The 23,455-nt window shown below is 41.0% G+C and overlaps 1 protein-coding gene across 40 annotated transcripts in view; it reads right to left on the bottom strand.

Moving 5' to 3' along the window:
- TRIP12 (thyroid hormone receptor interactor 12) overlaps nt 1–23,455 on the bottom strand; it is a 150,121-nt gene that overhangs the window by 89,737 nt on the left and 36,929 nt on the right. For 16 of the 40 annotated variants that reach the window (XM_051849049.3, XM_089329771.1, XM_070070086.2 and 13 more), the window contains exons 2-4: nt 21,727–21,873; nt 6,491–6,616; nt 4,882–5,684 (exon numbers count right to left, since the gene is read on the bottom strand). In XM_051849049.3, coding sequence (XP_051705009.1) covers nt 4,882–5,684; nt 6,491–6,616; nt 21,727–21,824 — 1,027 coding nt within the window. In that variant the 5' untranslated portion in view covers nt 21,825–21,873. The remainder of the gene's footprint in view (nt 1–4,881; nt 5,685–6,490; nt 6,617–21,726; nt 21,874–23,455) is intronic. The other 24 variants (XM_070070091.2, XM_089329778.1, XM_070070094.2 and 21 more) reach the window with 3 other exon arrangements.

Below are 23,455 nucleotides of genomic sequence, written 5' to 3'. Positions count from 1 at the left end.
TGCCTCTGCCTCTCTATACCTCTACCATTCAAATAAATAAATTTTAAAAATCTTAAATAAGTAAAAAAAAAGATTAATCAATATAGAGCTGACATTATGGTGTAGCTGTTTTAAGCCACCAAAAAGCCAACACTTGTAATGCTGGCAGGAGTGCCAGTTCCTATCCTGGTCATTCCAGTTTCAATCCAGCTCCCTGCTAATGCACCTGGGAAAACAGCAGGTGGCCATGTGCCAACCACTTGGAAGACCCAGATGGACTTCCAGGCTTCTGGTTTCAGCCTGGCCCATTTGGGGAGTGAAGTAGCAGATGGAAGTGCTTTCTCTCTCTCCCTCTAACTCAGCCTTTCAAATAAATATATGAAAAAAAAAAAAAATCAAAAGTACCCAAAAAGGATCATTTCCTCAAGGCTCTTAGTATCTTCAAATGATCCCATAATGTTACAACAATAACTAAAACAGGTGCAAAATAAATGCATAGTGAAGAAAGAAGACTTCAAAGTCAGATATAACCCCATCTTCAAATTCTAACACTGCTACTAAGAGTGATGTTACCCAGAAATTATTCCACTTGAGTCAATTTCCTTAAACCATCCTAAAAGCATCATTATTTTAAGTAAATGTAACTGTGTATGTAAAATACCTGGCACTTAATAGGTGTCAAATAGATGCTGATTCCCTTCTATGGTTTCAACAGCTTAGTTTCAACAGCTTAGACAATAATTAGAGATTATACTTAAGGTAGTGGCAATAAAATTGGAAAAAGGGATATTACAGTGACGACAGTGCATATATTTTGTGCCAAGTACAGAAAAAAATTACAAAAATTGAGTTTTAAGATACTAAAACCTTTTGGACCAGGTGTAGAGCAGGTTTAACAATTATTTGAATAGTTTCATCGTGACACCGGTTCCTCCTTCCCAGCCAGGGCAACTCCACTGGTTGGCCACTGATACAGTCAAGTTTTTTTTTTGTTTTTTTTTTTTGTTTGTTTGTTGGTTTGTTTGTTTTTAGATTGTATTAATAGGGGCCGGCGCTGTGGCGCAGTGGGTTAACACCCTGGTCTGAAGCGCCAGCATCCCATATGAGCGCTGGTTCAAGACCCTGCTGCTCCACTTCCGTTCCAGCTCTCTGTTATGGTCTGGGAAAGCAGTAGAAGATGGCTCAAGTCCTTGGGCCCCTGCACCCACGTGGGGACCTGGAAGAAGCTCCTGGCTCCTGATTGGCACAGTTCCGGCCATTGTGGCCAACTGGGGAGTGAACCATCGTATGTAAGACCTCTTTCTCTCTCCATGCCTCTCCTCTCTCTGTGTAACTCTGACTCTCAAATAAATAAATCTTTAAAAAGAAATTGTATTAATAGATTCTGTAAAGGGGCCGGTGTGCTGTTGCGTAGCAGGTAAAGCCGGCATTGCTGGCATCCCATATGGGCGCAGGCTGGAGTCCCAGCTGCTCCATTTCTAATCCAGCTCTCTGCTATAGCCTGGGAAAGCAGTGGAAGATGGCCCAGGTCCTTAGGCCCCTGCACCCGTGTGAGACCCAGGGAGAAGCTTCTGGCTCCTGGTCTCGATCAGTGCAGCTCTGGTCATTGTGGCTTACTGGGGAGTGAACCAGCGGATGGAAGATCTACTTAACTACCTACCCCTCCCTCTCCCTCCCTCCCTCTCTCTCTCTCTCTTTCCCCCCAGCTTTCAATAAATCAATAAATCTTTAAAAAAAAAATAGATGCTGTAAGAAAACTAATTTCTGAGAAGAGTCAAGACTACAACACTCAAGTGCAGTACATAACACTAGTAACACTTAGTCTTGGAATTTCTAGAAATAAGAGCTGAAACAGATGTATTCATCAAGACAGGAAAGTTAGAGGGCAGAAAGGAGATGTCCAAATCCCACAAAACTGGCTGTAAACTCAACTGGCCACAGAGATTACACAGCTCCTATAATGAACCCAACACACGCATATACACACGCACTGGTGCCTCCACCTCACTTAAAAGAAGGTGAAGAAGGAACTAAAAAATGACAGAATTACTCCAACTGGCCAAGAAAGCTTTGGTGGGGCTGAGCTGTGGCATAGTGGGTAGAGCTGCCACATGCAGTGCCGACATCCTACATGGGCACCCGTTTGAGTCCCAGCTGCTCCACTTCTGATCCAGCTTCCTGCTAATGGACTAAGAAAGCAGTGGAAGATGGCCCAAGTGCTTGGCCTCTGCACCCATGTGGAAGACCTGGAAGAAGCTCCTGGATTCAGATCCGCTCAGCTCTAGCCATTGTGGCCATTTAGGGAGTGAACCAGCAGATCGAAGACCTTTCTCTGTCTCTCTGCAACTCTGTCTTTCAAATAAATAAATCTTTAAAAAAAGAAAGCTTCAGCAGAACAAACCAGATAACTAATAACAGATACCTAAAAAATAAATAAATAAAGAGAGAGAGAGAAAAACAGTGAGACAGAGATGACTACAATGCACTGCAACAGCAGGACAGGCCAAACACAGGAGCCTGGAACTCAAACCAGGTCTCTCACATGAATGGCAGGGACAACTACCTAAGCCAATATATGCCACCTACCTGGAAGCTGGAATGGGAATGGAGGATGGAGGTGGGACTTAGGCCCGACAGTAATGACTTTTTTTTTTTTTTTTTGGACAGGCAGAGTGGACAGTGAGAGAGACACAGAAAGAAAGGACTTCCTTTGCCATTGGTTCACCCTCCAATGGCCACCGTGGCCGGCATGTTGCGACTGGCGCACCGCGCTGAGCCGAAGCCGGGAGCCAGGGAAGGGCCCAAGCACTTGGGCCATCCTCCACTGCACTCCCGGGCCACAGCAGAGAGCTGGCCTGGAAGAGGGGCAACCGGGACAGAATCCGGCGCCCCGACCGGGACTAGAACCCGGTGTGCTGGCGCTGCAAGGTAGAGGATTAGCCTAGTGAGCCACGGTGCCGGCGATTTTTTTTTCTTAAAGACTTACTACGTTTACTTGAAAGAGAGTAACAGAAAGGGAGAGACAGAAAGAGATCTTCCATCAGCTGGTTCACTCTCTGCATGGCTGCAAAATGGGGCTGGGTCAGGCTGAAACCAGGAGCCAGGAATCCTGTCCTGGTCTCCAACATGGTTGGCAGGAGTCCAGGCATATAGGCCAACTTCTGCTGCTTTCCTAGGCACATTAGCAGGGAGCTGTATTGGAAGCACAGCAGCCAAGACTAGAACCAGTGCTCAGATACAGGATGCCTGCTTTGTAGGCAGCACCTTAACACGCTGTGCCACACCAGCCTCTCTAGTGGCTTTTTTTTTTTTCCCCCTCAAGATTTCTTTATTTGAGAGGCAGACAGAGAGAGGAGAGGTCTTTCCATCTGCAGGTTCACCCCCCAAATGGCTGCAACAGCTGGAGCTGGGCTGATCTGAAGCTAGGAATCAGCTTCCTCCAGGACTCCCACATGCACACAGGGGCCCAAGGACTGCAGTCATCCTCTGCTACTTTCCCAGGCACACCAACAGGGAACTGGATCAGAAGTGGAGCAGCCAAGGCTCAAACTGGCACACATATGAGATGCCAACACTGCAGGTGGTGGCTTTACCCAAAACGCCACAGCACAGGCCTCTCTCTAATGGCATCTTAATCACTGTATCAAATGTCTTATCTCCTTTTAATGTTTATTTTATTGATATAGCTAATCTTATTTCATCATTTATACCTTTAATCTTGTAAGATTTTATACATGTGTGTTGCATAATTAAACTAACAAGTAGAACAGGCCGGTGCCGAGGCTCACTTGGTTAATCCTCCGCCTGTGGTGCCGGCACCCTGGGTTCTAGGCAGTAGAGGATGGCCCAGGTCCTTGGGCCCTGCACCCACATGGGAGACCAGGAGGAAGCACCTGGCTCCTGGCTTTGGATCGACGCAGGGCGCCAGCTGTAGCAACCATTTGGGGGATGAACCAACGGAAAAGGAAGACTTTTCCCTCTGTCTAAATCTGCCTGTCCAAAAAAAAAAAAAAAAAAAAAAGTAGAACAAAGATTGCACAAACAAGAAGATGTTATCTTTACAGTAACCCTGATAGAGGATAAATGTCATTTAATATAGCGCCTACTAGTATTCTTGTCAAAGTGTGGCTAATATTTAATCAACCAAAGGTTCTGGGCTATAGGGTTAAATTAAACAGCACTAACTGCTCTGATTCAACATTAGCTAAACTTTGACAAGGATGCTAGTATAAAGCCTTCCAACAACCAAGAAAAGGTTCTAGGCCCTCAGAATGTAGATATGAAACCAGAATCTTTTGAGACCTCAAAAAGGGAAAAGATTTTCAGAAACGAGAAACCTGACTAAACTTTACAAAATAGGGCCAGTCCTGTGGAGTAGTGGATAAGGCCACTGCTTCCAGCGCCGGCATCCATACAGGCGCCAGGTCAAGTCCTGGCTGCTCCACTCTGATCCAGTTCGGATCAGCGAAGCTCCACCCATTGCAGGCATCTGTGGAATCAGAGGATGGAAGACCTCTCCCTCTCTGCCTCTGCCTCTCTGTAACTCTGCCTTTCAAATAAATTATTAAAAAAAAACTTTACAAAAATTGAGTACTTTTAAAAAGTGTAGTTACCTGCTTCATTGTTCTGCTATATTTGGAGAAATGTAAAAAGGACAAATAGAACAAAGTCTTTCAAATAAATAAAATAAACATTAAAAAAAGGTAGGAAGGCAATATTCCTTATCAATCTCCACGAAACTAACTGTAGTTTCAGTTGTTAGGTACTATTACACACAGACACAAGTAATGACTCTAAGACTGCTTCAGACGTGGGGCGGGGAAAATCTACTGGAAAGCATCATCACTGATGTCCAACCAAGGAAAATTTTAATCGGAGAAAAAGATTTCTCTATCAACTTACTTGCTAATTTGGCCTGTAATCCAGAAGGTCCAGGTTTTGATGTCTCTGACTTAGAAGACCCTGGAAGAGACAGTTTTGTTTTAGGAAGGCTAACTTTCGGGCTGAAACGAGCAGCCCAATCAAATTTTGAAGAGCCACCAGTTTTACTCTGTTCCTTTTCCCTGCTACTTCTTCTGGGACTGGGACTGGATGCTGAACGGGAACGCCTGGCCTTGTTCTGGTCTTTTCCTTGTTTCACCCTGGCTCCTGGTGGTACAGTGGAGGAGACGGAGGCAACAGCAGAAGATGAGGAGGAAGTAGAGGCAGCAGAAGAAGAATCGGTGATGGTGCTACACCCAGCTTTGGCTGAGGCGGCTGATTTTGAAGCCAGCTTGGTAGGTTTTGCAGATCTCTCTTCGGCACCAGTTGATTCGGACCCAGAAGCACTCTTTACACAAGAACTTTCTGTCCTCTTTCTTTTCTGACTCCGTGAACTACCAGTGGCCCCACTCTTTCTGGTGTGAGCCTTGCTTGTTGACGGCAATTGTGCAGATTTCAGCTGTTGCTCCTGGTCTAAATGTCTCTTCTTTGACTTACTATGTGGCTTCTTCGTTTCTGATGGAGATTCAGTATGCTGAAGTGCTTTGGGTTTTTTCGCAGAGCTAGGAGAATTGGTCCTGTTGTAGTCTGGACTAGCGCTGCGTTTCACTCCTCGAGAATTGTCTTTCTTAGGCACTTGCCCCGTTTTCTGCCTTTCTGAAGTATTGGCTCTCTCTGGATCCTCTGGTTGTGGAACTATGACAGCAGATGATGAACTGCAGCTTCTACGAGGTTAGATAAGAAAAGAGTTAACGCAGCCCGTCATCAGTAAATCTGTCACACAGAACTAACGTATTTCCTAACTTCTCAAATCTTTGGAAATAAGTGCTTGAAAAAGAATGCAAACATTTTCCTGATCAATACAGTATCCAAGAAAGACAGGTTTTCAAATGGCTCAAAACTGAAAAGATGGGGGGAAAGGTAGATGTGACTCGGTGGTTTTAGAAGAGCATTCTTTACTCCAAAGATTACTGACAAACTCCTATCATGCAACAAATAAAGCAAAACTAAATCATACAGTAGAAACTAAAATGTAGTATTTTATTCACAAACGCAATTGCTTTGTCAAAGCTTAGAATAAGCAATAATGTATGTACTTTCAAAAGGAAAGGTCAGAAATTTTTTATCTTGTATTACTAACCAATACTCACAGTTATATTCATTTCCAAAGATTCCTACCAATTAGATCCTAAGAATCACTGACCTGAACTATGGGTCTGACACTAAAAACTAAAGAAAAAGGTTAAATGAAATTTTAGGTGCCTATAATGGCTTATTAACAAATGGAGGAATCTTATAGCTCTCTAAACAAGGAAAAATCTCACTTTTCAGGGTAAACAAAAAATTCATTGGCCATGGCATAGTACACCAATATCACGACTAAAGTGATAAAATATTAATCCTAAACATTATAACTATAATGAAAACATGTATCATATAACATTTTGGAATAAACTGGTTTTAATAGTATGCAATGATTCAAATGTAAATAATTCTGCCTTGAAAATGTATAAGCAATGTGAACATTTACCTTTTAGAAAGGTGTCCCCTTGACAGCTCAGTAGTAGTATTAGACTGCACTTTGGGTGCCTTAGAATTAGATTTTCTACTCTCAGGAGGGCTATATCCCTTATGTTTTGCCTGCCCTAAATGTGACCTGTCAGCAGAAAATCAAAACAGAAATCTATCAGGAAACTGAGATGCAAACAAGACACTGAAAGTGAAATATTGTACATTAGAAAAAAAACCTCCCATTTCTTCATTATTGACTCTACCCCTTTTCCAAATATTCACAAAATTATTCTAACAAATAAAATGGCATAAGAAATTTCTTCAGAAACCAACTCTCTCCATACCCAGCAGTTAAGATGCCACGCCTATCAGCTGACATACTTGTGTAGCATGATTTTGGCTGCACAAGCGTTAGTGAATTTTTCAGTAATTTTACTGCATTCATACATTTTTTACAAAAAAGCAAATTTAGATTTTAGACCAACTTTTACTAGAAAATGGGAGTCTACTAGCTTATAAACTTTATAGAAAAGGCAATCTGTGATGCATACAATGATACTAGTTCCCAAATGATACCTTAAAATTCAGGTAAGCATAGTAAATGCAGACAGATGATTCAATTCTGAAACTGATTTTACACAGAAAATCATTAGCCGTACCAAATAGTAAACTACACCTACATGACATAAATATAGCAATATTTGTCAAGAGTTTAAAGCATTAATCAAGAGAAAGTACAAAAGAAACAATAGCCCTAGAAAGATACAGAATTTATTACAATATGATCCAAAGACATTCACAATTCTATTGATATGACTGCATATAATTATTTGTAACAAAATTCTTATGTCATCATTATTCTAAAAGCAAGTTAGAGGGACACAAAGAAACTGTCTCCAGTTAGTTTTTCACCCTCAGGCACCAGTTACATGAAATTTACATAAATAAGAAGGGAAACCTGCATTAATATTTATCCAGAAAAACTGGTGTTACACATGAAGCAATAAATGCACATCCATCTTCCACATAAGAGACTTTATAGTAGTGAGAAATTAGAACAAAGTTTCCTTAATACCAAAGTTGTTCCCCTTGTTTAAAAAAAAATCCTTAATAGCTTTCATCCCGAACACTATCTCAAAGGAACTTGGAAATAAGTCACTGAAAACCTCATACAATTCCAGTTGAATCTGTGAGAGTGTTATAAACTTATTAACGTATCAGAGACGCAATCATCTTTTGAAAAACAGGACCTAAGCACATACATTATCTGCTGGATAAGCTTATTAACAAATAAGCATTTTATGTATATATAGTGGTTGCTATGTATTGAAAGAAAACTCAAATTTGAGGTGTTATTAAACAGTCAAATGAAGGACCAGCACTGTTGCAGAGTGGATTAATGCCTGTGACACCAGCATTCATATGAGCACTGGTTGAAGTCCCAAATGCTCCACTTCTGATCCAGGTACCTGGTAATGCAACTGGGAAGGCAGCAGAAGTTGGCCCACGTCCTTGGGCCCCTGTACCCAAGTGGGAGATCTGGAAGAAGCTCCTGGCTTCAGACTCTATTTCATTATGCCCATTTAGAAATTTTTGATGCTCAGAATGCTCCAAAATAAATCTACATCAAGTTACACCCAATTTAGAATAGTCAATTAGAACATCACAGCATTCAAAGCTAAAGGTGCTCAGATGCGTCCTTTTAGTTCACTTTACTTTCTTATTTATCAAACCTTGATGCTCATTATTATTGAAAAGATACAATTTCTTTGAGACCTAGTAAAATTTATAAAAGCTGCAGAATAGCACAATATAATTCAAGACAAACCCTTAAATATACTAGACTAGATCAACTTCATCAAAATTAAAAATATAATCTTAGATAAGACCTTTTTTGTCATCTTCTTTCTTTACAAACACAGGAGTGCATCCAATAGTAACAAGTATAGTGATATAAAAGCCTACTGTAGAGTGGCATTTTCTTACATCAAATTATGTTTTTAACAATAATTTTTGTGAGATTTGTAGGTTTTTCAAAGGTCTTCAAATATTACCAAACTTTCCTCTTTCAAAGTTCCTTCCCCACTTCAGTTCATGTATTAACACTGTAGAGAAAATTGTCTATGAGCCACCACTACTTTCACTTTATACTGCCATCATTTCTATATTTACTGGGAGTACATGGATCAGTTCACATTAAAGAAATCCATGTTGCAACAGAACAGACTTATCAACTCTGGTAACAGGTTTCAAGACTATCTTGAAGGCAAGTCTCAAATGTCTTTTGCTGACTTTTATATACACAGTATTAACTATACCCTTGTAGATACTTCTACTGCCAGCTCGCCAAATCATTAGCAGTCCAAAGAAGCAAAACGACCTTCAGCTAAAGGGAGTAAAGAGAGATCTAAATTTCATACCAAAATGTTAGAGAAAAATGAAGTGACTAGTAGTAACACGTAGTTAATTCCTTATATTATAGATTTGATACTGTTTAATTTCTATGCTAAATATATTCACTGCTTAACTACACGCACAGGACCAGCATTTGGCCAGGCATTCCTTATTGGAGTGCCTGGTTTCAAGTCCTGGCTCTATTTCCAAAACCAATTTCCTACTAATGTGCACTCTGAGAGGCAGCAGGAGATGCCTCAAGTAGTTGAGTCCCTGCCACCCACTTGAGAGAGCTGAACTGAGCTTCTAGCTCCTGGCATTGGCCTGAACCAGTGCCAGCTACTGTGGCCATTTGGAGAATAAGCCAGTAGTTGGGAAGCACTGTCTCTCTCCCCTTCTCTCAAATTAATAAAGAAAAAAAGTTAAAATACATGCACATATTGCCAAATTCAAAACAAGCTGAGATTTCATTATCTCCACATTTGTTTGTATACATGAATAGACACATGTAATTGTTATGCATTATAGTTTTATCTTCCAAAACTTGAATTTTGTGTGTAAAATGTTTTAAAATAAGCCACCAAATTTCAATAATCAAGATAGAAAGTTGATTTTAAACCAGTTTAAATAAAAACTCGCTATATGCAGGTCAGACAAAATTAAGAACTTGTCCCAAGACCCATTTTTTTTTTATTTTTAACTTTTATTTAATCCAAGACCCATATTTTAAAAAGCCTTGGTAATACGTGAGGAAGTTACAAACACACATAAAAATATAGCAGCACCCTAAAATGAAAAATACACTTGTAATTTCTTATTTTAGCCTTGTTTTGTTGGTTTTTATGCATGCCAAATAAAATTAAAAGGTTTATTTGAAAGGTAGTGACAAGAGAGAAGGAGAGACAGATACAGATATCTTCCACCACCTTTCTTCACTCCCCAAAGGCCTGCAACAGCAAGGGCTGGATCAGCTACACTGGGCTGAAAGGCCAGGAGTCGGGAACTGTATCATCTGCTGCCTCCTAGAAGCCTTAGCTGCAAGCTGGATCAGAAGCAGAGAATACCCAGGACTTGGGGACTTGAACCAGGAATTCTGATATGGCATGTGGGAGTCCTGAGTAATTACTTAACCCACTGTACCACAGTGTCTGACCAAGCAATGCATGCAAAACAACAAAAAATTATGTATTTTTACACTTTTCTAAGTCATATATTGGTTTTAAAGTCTTTGATGAAAGTGTCCACTTAATATATATTTAAGTCTATTGTAACTAACAGTCAGTGAACTCAAATACAGATGTTAGCAAAAATCCTATCATCTTGTGTCACTATACCCAAGCACTGACCTTATGAGATGCTACTGTTATCAAGTGTTTCCTTTTGTTTAATTCTCTTTGTAAAATGCTAGCACATTAGATTGATTTTTCTAAATTCTGTGTAGGCAGATGTTTTCTGTACTTCTTAATTTCAAGATACTAAAAGAGCATAATAAAGATAGTTACACTATCAGCTACACATTTATAGACAGGATACACTGGATCAGATAGAGTTGAGAACCACTGTACTAAGCTACTTAACAGAGTGCTTAGTATATTACATTTATCAACTAAAATATGTGCAAGCTATGACAGAGCTTATAAATATGGATAACATACAAACTAGTCACTTTCCTCAGAGAGGTCACAACCTCATAAAACAAAGTGATCTAACAGGTGCTCTACTCAAGTTCCAAGCAGAGGGAGAAATTATTTCTAGCAGAAGACAGACTTAATAGAACACAAAGTAGCTAAACCCAGACCTGAAGGGTAAAAAGCCAGTCAAAATCAGAATACAGCAAAGGTAGTGGCAGGAAATTAGGAAATACACATCTAACCTGGCACACGATATTATCTGCCCGAGGATAAAGATACATTAAAAGCACAGCTGAAAAGGTAGGATAGGGATAGACAGAAAAGGTTTCTGAATGCAATGCCTTGTGGAAGGATCTATATTTTGCTCTTAATAATATATGACTTACATTAAGAAACTGACAGGGCTAGAAGCAGTAAAGCAATGAGACTTTTATGTACAAAAACCAAGGAATTCTGTTTGGGTGAGTGAACAGTAACACTTAAGTTATTATGGAAAGAAAAAAGGCAAGGGAATTGAGTGGAATCAAAATAGTAAAAGATGGTTGCAAAAAGATTGGAACCTTAAAACTCAACTTACTCTTCCCCCACATTTCACAAAGTTTTTGAGGAAGGCAGGGGAGACATGGAAACAATCAAAAGGGGATTAGTGATAGATTAATGATCAGTACTGAGTCTTTTGTAAATACCTGGCTAAAAACTGAAGACGGACAGTATCTTTTCTAAAGTGCTGACTATGTGACAAGCATTATTTTAAGCTTGAATACATGATCTAATTTGGCTTCAGGTGACACCCAAGGCAGGTGTTGTTCCCATTTTAGGCACACAGCAAGTGAGGTTTGCCACACACAGCCCTGAGGCAGGAAACGTAAGAGTGAGCCCAGGTAATCAACTCTATAAAAACACGCAATTCCAAAACTACAAGAGGGCACAGTGATCAAAATAATAGGACTGTGTCTACAACAGACCAATTAAAATTATCCTACCCAGGGGCCTCTGCCCGCATCCCATAAGGGCGCTGTTTAGAGTCCCAGCTGCTCCACTTTGGATTCAGCTCTCTGCTATGGCCTGGGAAAGCAGAAGATGGCCCAAGTCCTTGGGCTCCTGCACTCACGTTGGAGACCCCAAAGAAGCTCCTAGCTCCAGATCAGCACAGCTCAGGCCATTGCGGCCATCTGGATAGCGAACTAGCGGATGGACGATTTCTCTCTCTCTGCCTCTCCTTCTCTCTCAGTGTAACTCTTTCAAATAAATAAAATAAATCTTAAAAAAAAGTCTATAGAGGGGCTGCCGTGTGGCCCAGCCACCTGCAGTATCAGAATGCCCATAAGCATCAGTTCCAGTCCCAGCTGCTCTGCTTGCACTCCAACTCCCTGCTAATGTGCTTGGGAAAGCAGTGGGAGATGGCCAAGCACTTGGGCCCTGCCACTCAAATGAAAGACCTGGATGGAGTTCCAGGCTCCCAGCTGTTGTAGCCAGTGGGAAGTGAACCAGTACGCAGAAGATACGTCTCTCTCGAACCCTGCCTTGAAATAAATAAATTTATTTAGATGTCTGTAGAAAATTGCACTAAAATGTTAAGTTTATTTTGGTGCAAAATATTTTGGAATCCATGAATAGTTTTTCATAATATGCATTTTCCATGAATTTTTGAAGATTCCTCATATAGGTGGATTTCAAAATTGCACACCAAAATAAACAGCTTTTAGTTCTCTTTTTACATAAACTTTTAAAAAGTATCACTGTACGTTTAAAGATGACTTTTGGGTTCCATTTCACTCTTGATTAAAACAGGAGCTATATGCTGTCAAAAAAAAATCATAAAATATATGAAATTACTTTCTAAGCCCAAGAAAGAAAAACAAGTATAATTAAGAATCACATGTTTACAGTGCCCAACCAAAGGAAAGTACTGTTTCTCCTTAGATCAAGGTAACCATGTCAATGTTTTAACACAACACTCTAAATCTTCTCCCTGTCCCCAAGGCCTGATGGGACAGACTAGTCTTCCCACCATTACCAAAGCAGTGTTGAAAGGGGAAGAGTGTGTGCAAACATGATTCTACAGTTAAAATTACAGCAGTAAGATTTACTATTACTGAAGGGAGCTAGTTACAAATTACCAGCCAATTCTACTATAAATTATTTTTAAAAAGGGATCAAAATTCAGTCATGAAAGGCACTGAAATCATTTTTACATCACATCAAGTTTCCCCATAACATTCTTCTCCTCCCAAACAAGATGAACCTTGAACTTCCATCTGAGTGAACAAAGGAACTCCTGGTCTCCCATGCGGGTGCAGGGCCCAAGCACTTGGGCCATCCTCCACTGCACTCCTGGGCCACAGCAGAGAGCTGGACTTGAAGAGGAGCAACTGGGACAGAATCTGGTGCCCCAACCGGGACTAGAACCCGGGGTACCGGCGCCGCAGGTGGAGGATTAGCCTAGTGAGCCGCGGTGCCGGCCAGAAGGCAAAATATTTAAACAGCTTGTAATAGGTACATCGTAAGTACTTCTCTTCTTTCCAGATTGCGGGATGGTACTTTTTTTTTTTTTCTTAAGATTTATTTACTTATTTGAAAGCAGAGTCAGAGAGAGAGAAATCTTCCATCTACTGGTTCACTCTTCAAATACCTGCAAAAGCTGAGACAAGATCAATCTAAAGCTAGAAGCTAGGAACTCCATCCGCATCTCACAAGGCAGAGTACCTGGTCTACCATCTGCTACCCTCCTAGGCATATTAGCAGAAAGCTGAATCAGAAACTTGCCTCCTCCAAAGAGCTGAGGCTCAAACCAGGCATTCCAACACAGGGATGCAGGAGTCCCAAGTGGTGGCTTAATGTACTACAGTGCCTACCCTAGAGGGTACTTTCAAACCACTTGGAACTTACATGCAATTGTATGATGCACTTTGGTCAAGGAAATATGAACCAAAAAGATCACTTCTAGGGGAAAATTCATACACTTTAGCCTTGACAAGGGCACTGGCAACACACCAGAAAATGTGGACATCTGGACGTGCTGCTATGAAGCAGGACCTGCAGAGGGATATTCTAGGACGGATGACTTTTTAGTGGATAAACTACTAACATCTATTTATGAGTTGTTTGTAACTAAAGCATAACCCAGTCCACCTTATAACTATGCCCTATTTCAACTCTACCTTTCAACAACAGTCAGTGTTTTCACCATCATTTCAGTAAACCTAGACAGTCACATTTCTTGACCTACACATGCCAATAGAAAAGAAATCTCCTAATTTGTAACCTGCACTAGCATTTGGAGAACACCTATGACTTGGAAGTAAAGAAGTACATGATAAAGAAAAATTATAATATCCAAATCTAGAAATAACCAATGAGTGCACTTGTCAAGTAAAGACAAATATAGCTGGTGAGTACCATCTGCTGTGCAACTGTTGCTTCAGCCTTCAGAGCCCAGATCAATGAGGTCATGACTAGAAATGTTTCACCTGGCTCTAATAAGAGCCTGAATGCCCATTTCCCCTACTAGGTTGGAACTACTTACAACATAGGCTATTTCTTAACTGCTATAAAGCACTGTGCTTACTATTAAGGTACTTAGTTGTAATGTTGTAATGAATATAATCTTATATCAACTTTGTATTGCAAATACTTTTGATTTTTCAAAGGCAGAGTGAGAGTCTTCGATCCGCTGGTTTACTCCCCAAATGGCTGCCAACAACTAGGGTTGGATCAGGCCAGGTCTCCCATGTGGGTGCAAGGGCCCAAGGACTTGGGCCACCTTCCACTGCTTTCCCAGGGATATTAGCAGGGAGCTGGTTCAGAAATAGAGGAGCTAGGTTTCGAACCAGTGCCCATATGGGATGCTGTCATCATAGATGGCAGCTTTATCCACTATGCCAATCCATCAACCCCTGAAAATATTTTAAGGTAGGGCTCTAAAACCGCCAAAAGAAGCTTCACTAATATAACAAGCTTATCGCCAGGATCTAAACAAGAGTGGAATAATCAAGCCTAGAGAGGAATCAACACAGCTCCAAAGAACTAGTATGGAATTGAAACTTGTCAGAACTTTAAAACCCAACTATTTGGGCCAGCATTGTGGCACAGCAGGTTATGCCAAAGTCTACAGCGCTGGCATCCATTATGAGCCCCGGCTGCTCCACTTCCAATCCAGTTACCGGCTAACGCACTTGGGAAAGCAGCAGAAGATGGTTCCTAGTGCGTGGTCCCCTGTACCCACTTAAGAGACCTGGAAGAAGCTCCTGGCTCCTGGCTTCAGCCTGGCCAGGCCTGGTAGGTACAGCCATTTGAGGAGTGAGCCAGCAGATGGAAGATCTCTCTCTAATTCTTTCAAGTAAGTAAATAAATATTTTAAAAAATATACGCAACTATTCTCCAACATCTTTGCTTTTCTTTGCTTGCCCGTCTTCTTCCATTAGGCAGGACAAATGGCAGTCTGGCAACTTCAAATTCACATCGTCCTACCTCTGTCATCAGAAAATACAAAGCTAAAGCTTCCAATATCCCCAGCCTGGATCACACATCACTATGCTCAGGAAGACGTACTGTAAATTCTGTCAGCTCTGGTCAAAGGCTAGGCAAAAGCTAACCAGGGTCACAGTCAGACTTAGTGAAAGAAATACCTGCCACTCAAGACTCATGGGAAACCATTCCACAAAAAGAGGGCTACTGGCACATTAGTAAGTATCAGACAGAACAAAAAGTATCACGGATGTTACTTATTCCTTCCTTGTTCCCAAGAAAATGACATGTTTTTAAAAAGTCAAAAAGAAGGATGACTGAACTTATGTTGAGAAGATGAGAAGACCGAAGTTAGGCCTACTAAAGTGAGCCAGAAGTTAGAGTAGGCCTGAAATGGGAACATAATAACAACAGACAAACAGAACAGGAGCAGCTGGGCAGATACTGGATTCTTTAAAGTTCCTGGGAATTCCCCACATGTTAACAATGCCATAATAAATGTGCTGAGAGTGGCCCAAAGTGCTATGGGATTTCTGTAAGATTTCTGAGTCTGGAGAAGAGTACAAACTAAGTCAAAGTAGAAATTTGTCTCTAGACATTGAAAAAGGGTAGGGTTTCAATAAGATAAGATCTGGGATACAGCAGGCTAATATTTTAACTGGAGAATAATATGATCAAAAGTACTGAAGGAAATCTCAAGCTATTTTAACTCACTGGAAATTACCTCAATTCGTTAAGAATAAGTTTAAAAACTACCAACTTTAGTGTGGGGCGGGGGGCAGTGGTTTTCTAAAAACGAAAGCCACCATAACAGCATTTCACTTAAGGAAGCTGGTAACAGGAGCCACGTGAGAACAAAAATATAGTCATAATTACTTGTTTTCTTCCAATTAATGCCAATCCTGACTTCAAATAAAAATTTGCTGCAGTGGTGCCTTACAGAAGAGATCACTGTTAATACAGCATACTCTACAAGGCTCAAAACTCTCTCGTGAGCAGGCATTGTAGCACAGCAGGTAAGCTGCCACCTACAACACAGGCATCCCATTAGGGTGGTGCTTCCTGTCCCAGTTGCTCCACTGCTCCACTTCCAAACCAGCTACATGCTAATGACCAGGAAAAAGCAGAAGATGGCCCAAGTGCTTGCAATCCTATCATTCACAAGGGAGACCCAGATGAAGCTCCTGGCTTTGGCTTGGCTCACCACTGGCTGTTGCAGCATCTTAGGAGTGAACCAATGGATAGAAGATCTCTTTCTGTCTCTCCCTCTTACTCCAATTTTTTTTTTTTTTAAGATTTAATCAAAATAGCCTGGGGTTTGATAAGAAGATCTTCAAAGTTCCTTCCAGTCCTGAAATTCTATTACAAGCAAAAGAAGTTAAGGGAAGGGCCTTTCACATAGCAGTTAAGGTATCACTCTGGATGTCCACAATCACTTACAGGAATCCCAGACTCTACTTCCAATCCAGCTTCCTATTAATGTGTACCCTGGGAGGCAGCAGGTGAAGGCTCAAGTACTTGGGTCCATGCTACCCACTACTGGAGACCCAGATGGAGTTCTGGGTTCCTATTTTTAGGATGGTCCAGCTCAGGCTCTTGGAGGCAATTGAGGAAAAACCACTAGGTTTCTGCCTTTAAAATAAACATCTTTAAAAAAAAAAAAAAAAAAAAAAAAGCCAAGTCAAGAAGAAAAATAATATTTAGATGAGCCAGTATCTCCTAAATTATATTCTTAAGTGGATAAAAATTTTGCTATAAATTTCTATAACTTGCCAATGATTACAGTTATCCACGTAAAAACAAACAGAAAACGTATCTAAATATTCAAAGCTACTATTAAATTATGAGACAGCCATGCAACACCAAGCCTTTTTTTTTTTTTAGAAAGCTTTTATTTAATAAATATAAATTTCATAGGCATACCTTTTGGAATATAGCAGTTCTTCCCTCCATACCCGCCCTCCCATCCCCACTCCCGTCCCCCTCCCACTCCCTCTCCCATGCCTTTCTTCATGAAGATTCATTTCTAATTATCCTTACATACAGAAGACCAACTCTACATTAAGTAAAGCTTTCAAGTTTGCACCCACAAAGTGTAAAGTACTGTTTGAAGACTAGTTTTACTGTTAATTCTCATAGTACAACTCATTAAGGACAGAGGTCCTACATGGGGGGCAAGTACACAGTGATTCCTGTTGATTTAACAATGGATACTCTTATGTATGACATCAGAGATCACCCAAGGCTCTTAACATGACCTGCCAAGGCTATGGAAGCCTTTGGAGTCCATAGACTCCCTCAGTATTTAGACAAGGCCATAAGCAAGGTGGACATTCTCTCCTCCCTTTAGAGAAAAGATATCTCCTCCTTTGATGGCCCCTTCTTTCCATCAGGATCTGACTCACAGAGATCTTTCATGTAGGTCATTTGTTGCCACAGTATCTATTGGCTTTCCATGCCTAAAATGCTCTCATGGGCTTTTTGGCCAGATCCAAATGCCTTAAGGGCTAATTCTGAGTCTCGAGTGCTGTTTAGGGCATTTTCATTTTATGAGTCTGCTATGTGGCTTGCTTCTGATGTTGGATCATTCTCTCCTTTTTAATTCTATTGTTATACCCAGACACTTGGTCTTATGTATGTGATCCCTCTGACACTTACTCCTATCTTTATAAGTTATACACTTAAAATGATCATTTTATCTAGTAAGATGGCATTAGTACCTCCCAACTTGATGGGGTTTGGTGTTCCATGGCAAGTTTTCAGCTTTACCCTGAGGGGTAAGTCCATGGGAACCTGTGCCAAATTGTGTATCTCCTTCCCCTCTTATTCCCACTCTTATTTTTTACAGGGATCAATTTTCAATTGGATTTAAATACCTACGAATAATTCTATGTTAAGTAAAGACTTCAACCCATGGTATTAAGTAGAAAAAGAAAATAGTAAAAAGAATAAAATAAGCTGGTCCTCAACAGTCAGGACCAGGGCTGATCAAGTCATTGCTTCTCATAGTGTCCATTTCACTTCTATAGGTTTCCTATTAGGTGCTCAGTTAGTTGTCACAGATCAGGGAGAACATATATTTCCCTTTGGGAATGGCTTATTTCACTAAGTATGATGTTTTCTAGATTCTTCCATTTTGTTGCAAATGATTGATTTTTTTTTTTTTTTTTTTTTTTTTTTTTACACTACCTCTGGCAACACCAATCATTTAAACATCAGGTTTTAAGGGCTGGCGCTGTGGCACAGTGAGTTAAAGTGCTGACCTACAGCACCGGTATCCCATATGGACACCAGTTTGAGTCCTGGCTGCTCTACTTCTGATCCAGCTCCCTGCTAATGTGCATGGGAAAGCAGCAGAGGACGGCCCAAATCCTTGGGCCCCTCTGCACCCACACGGGAGACTAGGAAGAAGCTCCTGGCTCCTGGCTTCAGATCAGCTCCAACTCAGCTCCAGCCACTGCAGCCATTTGGGGAGTGAACCAGCTAATGGAAGACTTCTCTCTCTGTCTTTACTTCTCCTTGTAACTTTCAAATAAATCTTTAAAAAATAATAATAATTAAAAAACTAACATGGTTTAAAACAACTTTTAATTATGTGGAAAATCACACAAATTAGTGACAGAGTTATCAAAGGTAAAGACTGTCTCTGCCTCCTAAACGTAAACACATATATATATTTTTTTTAAATAATAGATAAAATGGCCTTCTTTAATGAGGAATTTCTTTGTTCAAAGATACGTTAAGTTGAAAACTGTGAGGGACCTGCATTGTGATGCAGTGGTTAAAGTTGCCACCTGCAATGCTGACATCCCATACAGGCATGTCCACTGGGAAAGCAGAAGATGGCCCAAGTGCTGGGTCCCTGCCACCCTATGAAAGACCCAGAAGAAGCTTCTTTCTGGCTCTTGGCTTTGACCTGGCCCAGCCCCAGGCATTGTGGACATTTAGGAAATGAACCAGGGGATGGAAGATCAATCTCTATTTCTCTGTCACTCTAACTTTTAAATAAATAATAACAAATAGAAAATTGTTGGCGGCCGGTGCCATGGCTCACTTGGCTAATCCTCCGCCTGCAGCGCCGGCACACAGGGTTCTAGTCCCGGTTGGGGCACCGGATTCTGTCCCGGTTGCTCCTCTTCCAGGCCAGCTCTCTGCTGTGGCCAGGGAGTGCAGTGGAGGATGGCCCAAGTGCTTGGGCCCCGCACCCCATGGAAGACCAGGAGAAGCACCTGGCTCCTGGCTTTGGATCAGCACAGTGTGCTGGATGCAGCGGCCACTTGAGGGTGAACCAACGGAAAAAGGAAGATTTTTCTCTGTCTCTCTCTCTGTCACTGTTTAACTCTGCCTGTCCAAAAAAATGGAAGGAAGGAGGGAAGGAAGAAAGAAAATTGTTGAAGACCAGCCATTTGGACTACTGCTTAAGCTGCTGTTTAAGGATGCCTCAGAACTCCATCTGTGACTCCTCTGTGGGTAGCAGGGACCCAAGTACTTGAGCCCTCACCTGCTGCCTCCCAGGGCACCAGTTAATAGGAAGTTGGATTGGATGTGGAGCAGCAAGCTGCCACTTACCTGCTATGCCACAAAGCAGGCCCTAAAATCATATTTCGTTTTGTAGATTTATAGAAACAGTTAACAGTGCTGAAATACCACTGTGGATTTTAGAAGTGATACATTATGATAAACCAAAATGTTTGTCAGTTCATGAGTCAATACAACTTTAATACATATAAAACTGTATCGTTCAAAAGTTACAGGACCAGTGCTGTGGCACAGAAGATTAAGTTTCCCCCTGCAGTGTAGGCATCCCATTTGGAAACCCAGTTCAAGTCCCAGCTGCTCCACTTCCAATCCAGCTCTCTGCTAATGCACTTTGGACGGCCCAAGTACTTAGGCCCCTGAACCCAAATGGGAGACCCAGAAGAAGTTCCTGGCTGCTGGCTTCGGCCTGGCCCAACCTTGGCTGTTGCTGCCATTTGGGGAGTAAACCAGCAGATGGAAGATCTCTCTTGATCTCCCCCAACTCCTGGCTTCTCTCTCTGTATCTCTGCCTTTCAGATAAACAAAAACCTTAAAGAGAGAGAGAGAGCATGCGTGAAAAAGTAACATGCACATATATACATGCAGTTTCAAAAGACCAAGGAAAAATACACCTATGTCACCTGCAACCACTCTAACTGGATTGAGCAAATGTGACATTTTTCTTTTAACTTTTCCATATGTTCAAATTTCTCTAAAATTATGTAATATTTCTATTATGAGAATGATATTCTTATTTTTTAAAAAAACATTTATTTATTTACTTGAAAATCAACAGTTACAGAGAGAGAGAGATCTTCCATCCATCAGTTCATGCTCTAGATGGCCCCCAACAGCCACCACTGGGCCAGACTCAAGCCAAGAGCTTCTTCCAGATCTCCCACATGGTCAGCAGAGGCCCAAGCACCTGGGCCATCTTCCGACCATCACGTTAAGAGTTTAGCAAACTACAATAACGACGTTAATAATGCTACAAAACAGAAATGCCACTGTGTAGACTAAGAAACTGAGGTTTCCCAAAATCCTTAACAGAAAATCACACAGTTGTTTAATGGCAAAGAAAGAAATCACACGCAGCTATTTTAGTCCAAAGTCTACATGCTTAACCACTGTGAACACAGTGTGTTTCAATTTATTCTGTACATTTCATATGTAAAGTTTTTGGAGGGTTTTTTTTTTTTTTTTTTACAATTTGCCAGACAATATCCTGTTATGATTCAAACTGTTTATCAAGTAATCCTATCAGAATTTAACCCACATTGGCTGTAAACTAAACATGATCTCTGTTGCTGGATTACAGTAGACCTTGCAAGTAGAGTTCTGAATAATTCCTAAAGAATGGCAGACTCAGATCTGAAATTTTACATTCAACAGAATACATCTAATTCTTCACAACAGCCCACATACAACTATTATAACTAAAAAGACCAACACTAGATCACTAACAAAATGCTCAGAAAACTGACACTAACAAAGACATCCACAAAAAGCATGATGAGAAAAAAATCAAAATCAAGTACCAAAACTCAAGTTCCTAAAACCAATGAAGCTTCCTTTCAATAAACTGTCATTGAGTTAAGACACACACAGGGGGCATGCACTGTGGCATAAAGGGCTGGGCCTTTGCCTGCAGTGCGGGCATCCCATATGGGTACTGGTTCCAGTCCTGGCTGCTCTTCTTCCAATCCAGCTTTCTGCTATGGCCTGGAAAAGCAATAGAGGATGTCCCAAGGGGTTGGGTCCCTGGACCTGAATGGGAGGCCCAGAAGAAGCTCCTGGCTTCAGATCAGCTCAGCTCTGGCAGTTGCAGCCATTTGGGGAGTGAACCAATGGATGAAGACATTTCTCTCTAACTATACCTTTCAAAGAAATAAATAAAATCTTAAACACACACACAGAGAGACATAGGGTAAAAACCACACTGGTTATTAGATGTGCTGTAGCATGTTTTGCAAAGTGAGGAGAAGGGGCAAACAAAACGTAACACCATTATGCTAGTGACCCTAAATTAGATATCTGACGATGTAAAAAACTGAACTATTTTTTGAGCCTATATTGGAGAATGCTTTACAAATAGTTCACGGTTATAGTTTTGTGATATTTGGCTCAAAAATTAGGAAAAAAGTCCATTTGCAGTGAACCATTCCAGTTTTGGTCCCCATAATGAGGTTTTCAAAAACATCCTCTTTGCTGTCAATTCATTCTCAGGTTGCCACGAGGTACATACCTTCCTCCTACCGCGTCGTCTTGTGGTTGGGCCCCGGCAGTGTTCCTCTGTGAACGTCGCAGTGACCCCCCTGGATTGTTATTAGGCCGGTTGGACATTGGCACCTCTCTCTTGAAGGGACATACCCTTTCTAGACACTACCATTCACTGAAAGAAAAAAGGTGAAAACCAAAACTTATCCAATGCACACAGCATAACACAAAAAATAAGTATACTAAAAGGTAAACAGAAATTGTATTCAACAACTTGACCTTACAACCTTCGGGCCACTGTCATATTAAGCTGTGAAGTCTGACTAATGAATATGTTAGAAAATGTTAGGACTATACCAAAAGCAAAGCACGCGGGTCCAGAATCCAGCAAATCAAATTAACTTAGGTTTTTCATAGAACATATCAAGAAATCTCAAGTCAAAAATACAAAGCACAGTTACAAATGTCTTTGTTTCCATGTATCATGTCCTGTACAGAAACAAGCACTGTACCTGAAGTCAAAACACCTTGGCTTAAGTTATGTGACAGAACAGGTATTAAAGTAGTTTAAATAAAGCTGTACAAATAAATCACAACCTCTTAGTTCCAAATTCCTCATAGAATTAAAAACATATGTCATGCCAACTTGACAGTATTGCTATGAATAACAAATGAAATAAAAAATACAAAAGAAACTATAAAATCATGCTATCTTTTTTTTAAATTTATTTATTTATTTGAAAGTCAGAGTTACAGAGAGGAGAGGCAGAGAGAGAGAGAGGTCTTCCGTTCGATGGTTCACTCCCAAGATGGCCGCAACAGCTGGAGCTGCGCTGATCCGAAGCCAGGAGCTTCTTCCAGGTCTCCCACATGGGTGCAGGGGCCCAAGGACCTGGGCCATCTTCTACTGCTTTCCCAGGCCATAGCAGGGAGCTGGATTGGAAGAGGAGCACCCGGGACTAGAACCAGCACCCATGTGGGATGCCAGCGCTTCAGGCCAGGGCGTTAACCCGCTGCGCCACAGCGCCGGCCCCAAAATCATACTATCTTAATGGAGAAATGAAGATAAAGCAGGTCACATACAGAAAACTCAGCAACCAGAGCCAGCCCTGTGGCGTAGTAAGCTAAGCCTTCCCTGCAGCATTGGCATCCCATGTGCGCATCAGTTCACGTCCCGGCTGCTCCTCTTCCCATTCAGCTATCTACTCTATGGCCTGGGAAAGCAGTGGAAGATGACCCAAGTGCTTGGGCCCCTGTACCAACGTGGGAGATCCAGAGGAAGCCCCTGGCTCCTGGTTTCGGATTGGCCCAGCTCTGGCCATTTCAGCCACTTGCGTAGTGAACCAGCGGATGGAAGACCTTTCTGTAACTATGTCTCTTAAACAAATAAAAATTTTAAAAAAATAATCTTAAATAAAACAAAACTTAGCAACCATCTCAGATAACCTGGATTTCAATATCCATTCTACTGGCCAAACCTTGGACAATTTCTCTCTATATTTCATTTACCTATTCTGTAAAGCCAGTACGTTATCTGCTTTAGATGGAAGGACAAATTGTCAAAGTATTTTGTAAGTGTAACAACTCAGCTCAAAACACAACTCTTAACCAATCTGAACTTTCTATAAAAATTTAATTACTGAACAGATAAAATGCTGATATTCAGAAAAGCAGTTTAACTGACAGAACAACCCAATATTACTATGATATAAAGAATGAGGACTTGTATATATCAAACTTTTCACAAAGTCTCTTAA

Source organism: Oryctolagus cuniculus, chromosome 3 (genome assembly GCF_051225735.1).
Source record: "Oryctolagus cuniculus isolate XC-2025 breed Fujian yellow rabbit chromosome 3, ASM5122573v1, whole genome shotgun sequence".
Classification (NCBI taxonomy): Eukaryota; Metazoa; Chordata; class Mammalia; order Lagomorpha; family Leporidae; genus Oryctolagus; species Oryctolagus cuniculus.
The sequence above is the reverse complement of the archived record's forward strand: the minus strand, read 5'-3'. Positions and strand labels throughout refer to the sequence as shown.